Genomic DNA, 12,400 nt, shown 5'->3' with positions numbered 1-12,400 from the left:
CCATTATGCTGGAGAGATGGCTCATTGGTTAAGAGCACTGGATGCTCTTCCAGAGGACCTGGGTTCAATTCCCAGCAACCACATGACAGCTCACAACTGCCTGTAACTCCAGTTCCAGGATATCCAATGCCCTCATACAGATGTGCATGGAGGTAAAACATAAATGTGAATAAAACAGAAAATAAATCAATTTTTAAAAGAAGAAACTTAAAACTTTGGTGTCTGGAGAGATGGTTCAGTGGTTAAGAGCACTTGCTGCTCTTCCAGAGGACCCAAGTTCGGCTCTCTGAACCCATGTCAGAGAGCTCACAGCCACCTGTAACTCCAGCTCCAGGGGATCCAAAGTCGTCTTCTGGACTCCTTGGACATCCACATGCCCAAGGCATACATATACATTCATACACAGCAATAAAAATTGTTTTTTAAAAATCTTTTTAAATAAAATTTGCAATGCTATACCCTGATGGGAGTCATATAGCCTTTCATTTCCCCTCCTTCCAGTCCTTCACTCCTCCTGTCTCCTCCCCCTTCTTCACACCCCAGTTCCCCTCCCTCCCCACCTCCATTTGGGTCCTCTTCTCTCATAATAGCTGGCTTTAGCAAAGTCACAGACATGAGTAGGTCTCCGCAGCTGGATGTTCAATCAGGAGCGGGGGCTCTCCTGTATCTTCTCTCTCTGTCTCTCTCTCTGTCTCTCTCTCTCTGTCTCTCTCTCTCTCTGCCTCTCTCTCTCTCTCTCTCTCTCTTTCTTTCTCTGCTAGTACATATGAGAGGACTAGCATTATGTACTCTACTTTGCTTCCTTGCTGGTCTCCCCAGGACCCTGTGAGGACAGGTATTAATCACACGTGCTTTCTGCGTCCCAGGTATCTGACCCAGCACCTGATATACAACAGGTTTCACTAACTACGCTGAATAATTGGGAGAAAAATGACCTCAGTGGTCCTAACTGTAGCATAAATGCCAGTTCTCCTGATTACGCTGGGAAGTTGGGGTGGCCTTGGAGACTATAACCTCAGCATGATATCTCTGGAGCCCTATCAAGCCTGTCCTCAATTCTATTGCAGGGAGCAGTGTGTGCCCAGCCCTGCCCACCAGGGACATTTGGCCAGAACTGTAGTCAGGATTGTCCTTGCCACCATGGAGGCCAGTGTGATCATGTGACTGGACAATGCCACTGTACAGCTGGATACATGGGGGACAGGTAAGGATGGCATTAACTCTTGCCTTTGATGTTCAGCTGTTCCTACCCTCGGCAACCTTGCAGAGAATACCAGCCATGGCACCTTTGGCCAGCCTGAGGGGTCTTTCCTCAGAAGACATTCTGAGTCCTACCAGGGAAATCCATCAGCTCACCCTTTCTCACCCTGTGTGCCACCCCTCCCCGAGTCTGACAGCCTTAAACTTGCACTGGGGAAGGAGACGAGTGAGCCCCCTGCTCCATTTCCCCTGTCTACACTAACAGAAGGAAGCAGTGCCACAGAGATGCCAAAAGGGCTAAGAGAACAAAAAGCTGTGCCTACATTTTGAAGTTATTATAGAAGTAGATTTTTATTCCAAAATTGAGTTATCTCTGAAAGATAATGACATCAGTTTGTGCTGTATGAATGCCTGAGAGCAGGCAGAGCAGGGGTCCAGAGAGACAGTGATAGCCTGGAATGATGCCAGCCTGGTGGAGGGGACAGGCAACAGAACACATAACTGAGGAATTGCCTTCTGGGTACAACTGCGCCAGCTGGAAGAAAGCGATGGGGCCGGGGCCGTGAAGAGGGAAAAGGAAGAGCTGTGTAGCAAGTGGCGAACTGGAGGTGGAGGACCACATGTAACCACAGACCCCTGGCCAGGTCCCCTTCCTCCACCACCCAGCCAGCCAGCGAGTCCCTGCCTTTCGCCTGGCTCTGTGTGGGTGGATCCAAGTCTCATCTCTGGTCCCTGAATGTGGTTACTCTTTCTAGACAAAGTGAGAGGGGATCATGTAGAAAACACATTCTTCGGGTAAGCGTTGGAGAACCAGCACTGATGATCACACAGGCCTGTCTCCTTCAACTGAAGGAAATGAATTTTTTTTTCTTTCTCCACAAAGGATTTTTATTTGGGTTTGTCAGAACTACTGTGCTTACTAGGTCTGTGATCCAGTCCCTGTTATCACAGGTCATAGGCCAAACCAAGAAGGGATACCAGGACACCAGGGGTAGCTGCTCTGCCTCTGCTGCTGAGGCTCCTCTTCCAGAGGGTCTGCAGGACTGGGCTCTTTCTCTGGAAAAAGATCTAGGAAGGTGAAGGTCTGCCAATGGGCCAGCTGCACATAGGCCACTTTGTAGTCTGGCTTCTTGATTCTTACGTTCTTGTGGTCCCTCCTCCTGTTGGAGCCATGCTGCACCCGCCTGCGCACAGCAGCCACAGGAACATGGTAAATTTGCTCAAGGTAATTCCGGAGGTCCACCCTGGTCATCTCCATGGGGATCCGGAACTGCACAGTATCTTCAGGCTGGGCAGTACCAGGCCGCACCAGCTGGATAAAGAAGTTGGTTCGGAATACATGGAGCTGGGGGCCACCCAGCTGGTAGAGGGGGTACAACACATTCCGCGCCATGGCAGCCGCACCTCCCGGTGAAGGAAATGAATTTGCCTGATCACCTGGAAAGCTGGCGTGACATGGTCAAACAACCTGGTGACCCTTTGCTCTTCTATGAGTAGCCAGCCTCCACTTGGATCTCCCAATATCCTGAGCTTTGTCTCTCAGTGAAAAGAACACATCCCTTCGAAAGAGGCCCCGTGTGCTTTGTGCCCTCCACCAAGAGCACCCATCCTTGTGCTGATCACAGGTCCTTCTTTAGGCCCCAGCTATCACTGTGTTTATCAGCCAATAGAATTCATTCTTATTGTAAAGATCACATATGCTTTGCTGCTTTGCAAATGATGTAGCGAGTCCTGAAGCTTTGTTATGAGAATTGTCATGTGGAGAGTCCTCCTACCCCCAAAGTTCTACTACGTTTAAATGTGTAAGAAAAGTAAGTCTAACGGTGACTTCAGTCTCTGAAAGGCTATGACCCAGGGCTTGCAAATACAGTACTGGAATTTGTTTCCTGGTCTTTGTCTGGGTGACATAAGCAGGGATCCTGGCTAAGTCACCCAGTGAGTCCTTTCTGGTGTGTGTGTGTGTGTGTGTGTGTGTGTGTGTGTGTGTGTGTGTGTGTGTGTGTGTATAATATCTCTCATAGCCCAGGCTGGCCTCAGTTTCACAGTATAGCCAAGTTATTATCTGAATTTCTAAACCTCCTGCCTCTGTCTCCTGAGTGCTGAGGTACAGATGTGTGTCACCATGCCCATTAGTGTGGTGCTAGGGATCAAAGCCACAGCTTCCTGCATAGTAGGTAGGCACTCAACCAACGGACTTCCATATAGCTCCAGCACCTTTTAGATCTGACTAACAAAATCGGCATCCCCCCTGCTCTCCCTGAAGCTTTCCAAGTCTTTAGAGATATCTAGAAAGAGCCTATCTGCTAGCACTGGACTTATTTGCTTACACCCTAAAATCCTTAAGCCTTGTGCCAGCATTTGTCTCCACAGAGCACAGGTTGTAGCTCTGGGGATCAAAGGGCTAGGCCTACCTTTCCGTCACATCTTCAGCCCCAAAGTAAGGAAACGCTGGGAACAGAAAGGACCTTTTTGTTCCAGCCTCGTTCATGCTCTGGAAACTGGTGTTAGGGTTCTAGCAAGCTGTCAGGCACCAGTAGAACCATCTCATTTTCTCTCAGGGTTCACCAAGGGCAGACATAATCCCAAGTGTCTCTTCTTGGAGTCTCACCCCAGATCCCAGAGCAGAGAAAAATTTCAAAACCGCGGGCCTTCCAGCTTGCTTTCCAACCCGCCTCAGGAGAGTTCAAACAGAACGCCATGAGCATTTGGCTTTCCCGCCTCAACAGGATGCCTGGTGTTTAATATTTTGTAAAATTGCCTCCATTAATTTTGTAGGTGACAGCTGCATTAGCCCACCCCAAATTATCATGAGCATATTAAAACCAAGTGGGTATAATAATGCGGGTCTCCCCAGATAGGCAGGATCCAGCTCAAATTAAACACGAAACGTAACTTGTAATTTAATTGAGCAATGTATCTGGTTGTTAATGGCAATATTGGACACATTAGATTGATACACTGGGAAGGAAGGGTGTTTAAGTAGAGAGCTAATCCCTGCTGTGATTACCCTCCTGTTCCACGGGCCGGTTATTGGTGTGCTTTGTGTAAAATTCATTAGCAGTCTTTGCTTGATCTCTAAATAAATAAGTTGTTTAAATTGTGGATGGGAAGAAAAGTAAAAAGAGGTGGATGATGCAAATAGATTAGCTTGTCAATATTTCATTCCTAGATCTTTTGTTTTGGGCATATGGATGTAGTGCCCTCTCCCCTGGAATACAGCCAGGCAGGACACTCTCTTCAGACACATGGACAGGAATATTCTGATGCAAGGGATCAGGTGTCTCAGAGATTCCTGAGGCTTGCAGAGCTCAGGGGTCTGTGTGGAGAAATCTGGAGGCTGAGGTTGGCAGTTTAGATAGTGGGGTCTTTAGCTGTTCTTGCTCCTTGCCCTCCCCTCCCTTCTCAGCTCCTCCTTTCTTTCTCCTGCCTGCCCCCTTCCCTTCCTCTCCCTTTGTTCCTGCCCCAGCAGGCTGGGGCAGCCCAGGGCAGCCTGCATCTTTCTCACTGCCTCTCTTCAGCCAGGTTCCTCTGCTCACACCATGGCTCTGAGAGGGGACAGCAGTAGCCTCTCCCTTGAGGGAAACTCTAAGCTCTTTCTCAATCACTCTCCTGCTCCTTTGTAACTCCCCCCCCCCCCCGTATTCTGGCTGCCCTCAATCCCTCTTACACGATGCTGTCTGCCCAAGTCTACTACAGTGTAGCTATTTGTCCTCATTTTACGCCATGCTTCCCTTATATGTCAGAATTCTTTTATTTGAGCCTTTTCATGCCTGAATCTAAGGCAAGAAGGTCAAATCTGCTGTGGTTTTTTGTTTTGTTTTGGGTTTTGGTTTTTTGTTTTTGTTTTTTTGAGTCAGGGTTTCTATGTGTATCTTTAGTGCCTGTCCTGAAACTCCAGGCTGGCCTCAAACTCACAGAGATCTGCCTGTCTCTGCCTCCCGAGTGCTGGGATTAAAGGCATGCGCCACCACTGCCTGGCTAAAGATCTGCTGTGTTTTAAGGGCTGTAAAAACTTTTAATAAGAACTGGAGAGATGGATCAGCAGTTAAGAAATCTTTTTAAAAGTAACAACAGATAATGGTCTCCTGGCTGCCTTTCTGGATAATTCCACATGTTGTTGTTGTTGAGACAGGGTTTCTCTGTGTAGCTTTGTAGTCTGTCCTAGAACTTGCTCTGTAGACCAGGCTGGCCTCGAACTTACAGAGATTCTCCTGCCTCTGCCTCCTGAGTGCTGGGATTGCAGGCATGTGCCACCACCACCTGGCAGTTATACACATTTTTGTTTGTTTTTGTTTTTTTCAAGACAAGGTTTCTCTGTAGCTTTGGTGCCTGTCCTGGAACTAGCTCTTGTAGACCAGTCTGGCTCTGAGCTCATAGTGATCCACCTACCTCTGCCTCCCAAGTGCTGGGATTAAAGGCGGGCACCACTGCCACTCGGCCTAGTTGTACACACTTTAAAGAATGAATTGTGTATATGGGAGTGGGTTGTATGAGTGTGGTGCCAGGGGAGACTAAAGGAGGGCGTCAGATTCCCTGGACCTGGAGTTACAGGTGGTTGTAAGCTGCCCAATGCAGGTGCTGGGAACAGAACTCAAGTCCTGCAAGTCAAACTAGAGTTCTTGACTGCTAAGCCATCTCTCTAGCCCCTAGTATTATCTATTTAATCTTCAATCAACCCGATGAGGCTTACCAATTCATTTTATGATAAGAAAGTGTTCTGTCTGAAGTTTAGGTCAGTTCTTCATTATTTGTATCAGAGTTAAGAAATAGATAATCCCCAACCCCAGAAGCTATTTCCCTCTCATGCACAGGCTGCCTGCAGGGTAACCCCTTATTTTCACAAGGTCCAGTTGCTGTGACAATCAGCTTGTGTCACCTGGGAAATAAACCCTGGACTGCAGTAAGGATAGCAAGAATTGTTAAAGCTGTTAAAGCACATTCAAGAAGCCAGGAAGCCAGCAGGGCCACACAAGAGACCAACATCTCCTGGCCTGAAGGCTAGAGCATTCCCAGTTGCAGGACCTCCAAGCACCTACCTACATGAGCTCACATAGTACCAAAGGCACCCCTCCTCCAACTTGGGGGCTCACTGGCTGATAAGAGAGAGAGCTAGCCCCTGCCTTGCGTCCTCAGATCCCAGGAAGAGCAAATAGCCTGTCTTTGGGAGTATGTAACTTGATGAAGGAGGAAGACACTTGTACCTAAGGGAAATTCCACCCTGGCCGGAGGAACCACACAGAACGGGGAGAGAGGCTTCTGCTTGAGACTCGGGAGAGCACATACTAGTAATCCCAGCATTCGGGAGTTTGAGACAGGAGGATTGCTGTGAATTCAAAGCCAGACTTCAACCTCCCAAGTGTTCGGGTGGAAGCTTCACCCCAACCCCTGGCATCCATATATGAGTCTGGAATGTTTAGGTGGAAGCTTCAGCCCAGCCCTTGGCATCCATATATCCAAAGAATCTGGGATGCTCAGGTAGAAGCTCCATCCCAAGCTGCCTTTCCTATCTCTCTCTCTCCAAACCCTGCTGCATCTCAGAAAGCCCATCAAATGATGACCCCTCTCCCAGAGATGCTCAAGACCACTCCCACAGGGAATTTAAGCTGCCCCCCCCCCAGAAAACAGACACGTGGTTTTCCTTTCCTGTCTCCTCTCTGGGGGGCTGGAAAGCCATCTGGGAGCATGGTATCTATTAAACCTGGGTTTTTTTCTAATTCGGTCTGATGTGGTCTGATTTGGATTATCGCATCTGCGGAGAGGCTTATCAGGGTGCAGAAACTTTTCAACAAGGCATGCACCACCACCCTCAGCCTCATCACAGTGTTTCCAATGAAAAAGAAACAAAGTTTTGCATCATGACAATGATAATGCGCTCATCCTGGCTGCTAAGGAGACCAGAGTGAAGTTTCCATGGAAACGGGGGGGGGGGGGGGGGAATGGAAGGGAAGGAACACACTAGGCATTCCAAGTGAGGAGGGATCTGTACAAATGCATCGAGAAGGCCAGCAAGGGCTTTGGCCCACAGCTTCATCCTGCTCTGCTCTCCCACAGGTGCCAAGAGGAATGTCCCTTTGGAACTTTTGGTTTCCGGTGCTCTCAGCGCTGTGACTGCCACAACGGAGGTCAATGTTCACCGACCACAGGTGCCTGTGAGTGTGAGCCTGGCTACAAGGGCCCTAGCTGCCAGGAGCGGCTATGCCCCGAGGGCTTGCACGGCCCAGGCTGCACCTTGCCCTGTCCCTGTGACACTGAGAACACTATCAGGTATGATCTGTGGACAGGTAAGCCTGGGGCAGGGGTTGAATGGGCCCCAGGATGGAGAAAGGCTTCCTGGGCTGTGACCCCACCTCCAGAGTGGCCAGTCAGCCGCTAGAGTCAGGACAGACCTTAGGTCATCTGCCTCCTGTTCTCCACGGTCAACTGCCTGGGCTTTACAAAGAGTCAGTCTCAAGCCTCACATAGGAATAACTGACAGAAACGGGGGACTAGAATTGGATGGTTCTGGGGGCCAAGGTGGGTTGGGGTGATAGGAGCCATGGCACGGTGTCTGGTGAGCTATCTTGGAGAGTCCTCTTCTTCACCCTGAGCCTCTAACCATAGAAAGCCCCTCCCGGGACCTAGAGAAGCCCCGGCCAGGAGGGAGAACAGGAAGGACAGGTTGGCCTCTATGCCCAGAATGGCTTGGAAGTCTATAGACAGTAGCTAGTCTCTCCTACTTTCTGAGAGGACTGAGCCTAGGAAGCAGAAGAGCAAATGGTCCCAGCCTCCTGGCCCACCCCTTCCTGTTTGCTGCTCCTGCTGCCCAGCCTTCTGGTAGTGAGTGGGTCTGTCAGCCCCTGAGATGCCTCTCACTACCCTCTATCTGACTGCCTGCTATTGGGACAGTAAGGGGCAGACAGGCTGGCCTAGACAGTGGGTGCTCTGCAGATGGCCAGGCAGAGAAGGCCTCTGCTCTGAGGCCCCTCTTCACCTCCAGTGTCTGGTTTCTCACATGTCACCCTGGAACTTCCCGTCACAGCAAGCAGGGCGTCTTGGCACGTATCAGTTTAGATGAATGTGATTCCTTGGTGGCCTCTCAGAGAACTATATCGAGATAGAGCCTAGAGCCAAGCCAGCAGGTCTGTGCACGACTTGAACGTTTCTGTGCCTTGATATTCATTCAACAAACATGGAGTGCCCCCACAGGGCAGGCTAGGCTACAAAAGGGAAGCCCAGGTGCTCCCAGGACCTTAGATTCTGAGTATGCACTGATATCAGACACTTTCTAGAATATTCTTCCAATACCAGGCACATCAAGGAGTGTCTCATAGCCCTGTTTTGTGTCCTAATGGACCTAATTCATTCAGCCAAACCATGGCATACCATTAAGTGTATGTTGCACCCAACATCAGAGGTTGACAATTATTAGGTAGAAATGCATGCCCCTGGCTCTGCTGGGTCCAACAGGTGTCCAAGTCACTGTGACCTTGGATATGTGCATAAAAGATCACAAGAAAAGCCGGGCGGTGGTGGCGCACGCCTTTAATCCCAGCACTCGGGAGGCAGAGGCAGGCGGATCTTTGTGAGTTCGAGGCCAGCCTGGTCTACAAGAGCTAGTGCCAGGACAGGCTCCAAAGCTACAGAGAAACCCTGTCTCGAAAAACTAAAAAAAAAAAAAAAAAAAAAAAAAAAGATCACAAGAAGCCACCATGCTGGTCAGGAAAGGCGTCCTGGAAGAGGTGGCCTTTGGCTAAGAGTCCTAAGTATGGAGATGAGAACACAGCTCGTAGGTGGAAGACAGCACAGGCACACCCCATCCCTGCTGGGAAACCGAGAAGGCTGATGAGGTTTCCATTCAGGAAGAGTCCCCACCACAGAGATCCACTCAAGCCCCAAATTAAAAAGCTATTGTTTTCCTCCCACGCCCGGGCGACCGTGCCCTGCATAGTTAATCTTCCTTCTGAAGGAGTCCTCCATGTATTATTAATCTGGAAGGACTCCCTCTTCTCTGTCGCTAATCTCAGCCCATCCAATATTAATGATTGTTTGCTTTACTGTCTTTAACGTGTGTCATGTCTCAAGGAACCGGGAGGCAAGAGCCCTCCTTAGGCACGGGTCCTTGGGAGGGGCCTGCCGGCTCAGCTCCAGGCAGGCTGCTTCGACTTCAAAGCACTACCTCCGTGGGGAGAGCCTGGACCCCCAAGGACACCAGCACCCTGCCTTGTCCACCTCTGTCACCACTGCCTCAGTCTTCAGTGACAGGAATCACTGAATTCATTTTACACAGTGCATCCTTCTAGGTAGCTCTGCCCACTTGCTTCTTAAATATTCACCTTTCCCCAAGTTCTGACTCCCAAAGATGCTTCCAGTCAGTGCCAAATGTCCAGGTCGGATAGGGGAAGCAAGACGTTTGAGATGAGAACCTCTGGTTTGACTGAATCCTTGCTGCTCCTGGTTTTGTCCTAATGCACCCAAGGACAGGTCTCTCTCTTTGTGTGGACACAGCTCAGCCTTCTTCCTCCCATGAAGCTTTGGTTCACTATAGATAGAGCCTTCTCTTGGGATATAAAGAAAGCAAAGACCTGCAACTAGGGGTGTGCCTCAGTTGTTAGAGCCTTTGCCTGGCATGCATCCATCTCCAGTACAATATAAACTGGGCATGGTGGCACACACCTGTATTCCAGCACATAGAAGACAAAGGCAAGAGGATCAGAAGTTCAAGGTCATCCTTGGCTACTTAGAGGCCGAAATGGGCCCTATGAGATCTTATTTTAAAAAAAGAAAAATAGGAAGGGTAGAAGGAAGCAAGGAAGGGAAGGAGGAAGGGGAGAAAGGGATGGAGGGAAGGAGGGGGGACAGATGGAAAGGACCTACAATTCCAATCTTAAGGCAGTTAAGTTGCAGGTAGTGGGTGGGGGTTGGTCCCCTCGGTCCTAGCTTTAGATCTACTGTTAATCCCAAAGATGAGAGGAGAAAGGCCACCAACCCAAATCATCATGGGGAAATTAATTAAAGCAAGCAATTGATTAAAGCAAGCTTTTTTTTATTTGGGTATATGGGCTGCCTCCCCATAAGGCAGGCTTCAAGAGGTCAGCATTGGCTGTGAGGAAGACAAGGCTTTTATAGCTCAGGGATAGGGAGCTTCCAAATGAAGGATTTCTCAGGCAAAATAGACAGAGTTACAGGAGCTGAATATAAGCATAGCAATTATTCCTAACAACCTCCTGGCATGGTTGCAGGGTGGGCAGATCAAGGTTGCCATAGGGGGGGGTCATATAAACTTTAAAAACAAAGGTAGAGTTGCAGGATGGTTATAAATCTCCTTTTGAAACAAAGACATGATTGCCATTCCTCGAATGTGCAGTACAGACCACTTGTAGTTCAGATGACAGGGGGCGCATAGCCCAGTCCTTGGAAAACAGGTTTAATCATAACAGGAGTGAACCTAGTTCATCTTTACTATGAGATGGCCTTTTAAGTCTAAGATGGAGGCAGGCTGGTTCTTTACTACCTAAGAAAATAACCCTGTTATATACCCCCTCTCCTCTCTGTGTCCATCTCCAGTCTGTCTATCACTCTGGGTCATCACAGGGACAACTTCTTTTGAGGTCTTTAGAAGTAAAACAGAAGTGAAGTCACCAAAGGCCTCATTTCTTCCTTAACTTGTGCAGAACTGGGAATAAATGGTGGCTTCCAGTCTCCAGAATCCTTTTGAGAAGACACAGGACTCTAACCCCAGCCATATACAGCTTCTCCCTGCCCCTTCCCTCTGGCTAGCTTTCACAGAGAGCTTTTGGGTTGCCCTGGGAAGGAGCAGGGCTGGGGAGCTTTGTTTCCTCTATGGGCTCTGTGAAAACACAAAAGAGACCACCTTGCTCCATAGAGCATTCACCTTGAGGACAGTGTCTGGGTGTCAGGCCTCTTAAATGTTCTCTCCGAAATTGGATTGTCATAGATGAATTCCAGCAGCCATGATGGCAGATTACCTTTGAAAGATTTGATTTAGCCAGCAGATGCCACAGAGATAGAAATCTCATCAGAGCAAAAGAAAGGCAGAAAAGCCCACTCTGTGAAGCTGCTGCACGCATTGTGTGGCTTTCGGCTCCTGTTAGCTGGTGATTAATCTGTGTCTGGGGAAAAGGAAGAAAATCAGGGAAACCTGACAGAGGAGGCAGCCTGAGCATCAGTGATGTGGACTTGGGTCCAAGCCTCCCCTAGCACTGCCTGAACAGCCAGGTGACCCAGGGATAGGGAGGCCTTGGCAGGGGGACATGCAGGCAGAAGATTGTCATAAGTCCAAAGCCAGTCTGGGCTTCAGAGTCTCAAAAAAATAAAATAAAAATAAAAAGCCAAATCGTCCGCTGTCACTCCTCAGCATCTTCTCAGAGGGACTTTTAGAGAATTACAACAGATCATCCAATTAAGCAAATGTCCTGTTTCTAGAAATAGAACTGTAGGGCTGGGGATGTAGTGGAGCTGGTGGAGTGTTTGCCTGGAGTCTTCATTACTGCTCTGTTGCTGTAAAGAGACCCCAGGACCAAGGCAACTGTAACAGAAAGCATTTAATTGGAGTTTGCTTACAGTTTCAGAGGGTCAGTTCATGATCATCATAGCGGGAAGCATGGCAGCAGGCAGGCAGGCAGGCAGGCAGGCAGGCAGGCATGGTGCTGGAACAGTGGCTGAGAGCTTACATCCCAACTCACAGGCAGAGGTAGAGAGAGAGAAAGTGTGGGCCTGGCATGAGCTTTTGAAAGCTCACAGCCCACTCTCAGTGACACACGTTCTCCAACAAGACCACACCTCCTAATCCTTTCAGAACAGTTCCACAACTGGGGACCACGCATTCAGGTGTATGAGCCTATGGGGACCATTCTCATTCAAGCCACCACGCCTAGTGCACACCAAGCCCAGGATTCCATCCCTAGCACCCAATAAACTAGGTGTACCACCTGGAATCTCTGTCCTTCAGAGGTGGAGGCAGGAGGAATAAAAGACCAATTTCAGCTTCATAGCAAGTTAAAGGCTAGCCTTGGCTACAGAATCCTGTGTCCAAGTTAAAAAAAGAAGAAGAAAAGAAAAAGAATAGAGACAATGGGGTGTGAGGAGGAAAGAAATGGGGTTGGAGAGACAGGTCAGCAGTTAAAGCAAATACTGCCCTTGTAGAGGATCTGAGTTCAGATCCCAGTACAACTGTGGTTTTCATATTTCAGATCATGACTTT

General features: G+C 49.0%; 1 protein-coding gene and 1 pseudogene across 20 annotated transcripts in view; one reads left to right on the top strand and one right to left on the bottom strand.

Moving 5' to 3' along the window:
• Nucleotides 1-12,400, top strand: part of Megf11 (multiple EGF like domains 11) — a 332,420-nt gene that overhangs the window by 266,618 nt on the left and 53,402 nt on the right. For all 20 annotated transcript variants that reach the window (XR_012909999.1, XR_012909998.1, XM_075965513.1 and 17 more), the window contains exons 8-9: nt 1,068-1,204; nt 7,252-7,464. Coding sequence is in view for 18 of the 20 variants with exons in the window: in XM_075965513.1 (XP_075821628.1) it covers nt 1,068-1,204; nt 7,252-7,464 (350 nt within the window). In the remaining 2 variants the exon portion in view is untranslated. The remainder of the gene's footprint in view (nt 1-1,067; nt 1,205-7,251; nt 7,465-12,400) is intronic.
• Nucleotides 2,061-2,605, bottom strand: LOC142845929 (large ribosomal subunit protein uL23m pseudogene; annotated as a pseudogene).

The sequence above is a fragment of the Microtus pennsylvanicus genome, chromosome 3 (genome assembly GCF_037038515.1).
Source record: "Microtus pennsylvanicus isolate mMicPen1 chromosome 3, mMicPen1.hap1, whole genome shotgun sequence".
Taxonomy (NCBI): domain Eukaryota; kingdom Metazoa; phylum Chordata; class Mammalia; order Rodentia; family Cricetidae; genus Microtus; species Microtus pennsylvanicus.
This window is presented reverse-complemented; position numbering and strand designations above follow the sequence as displayed.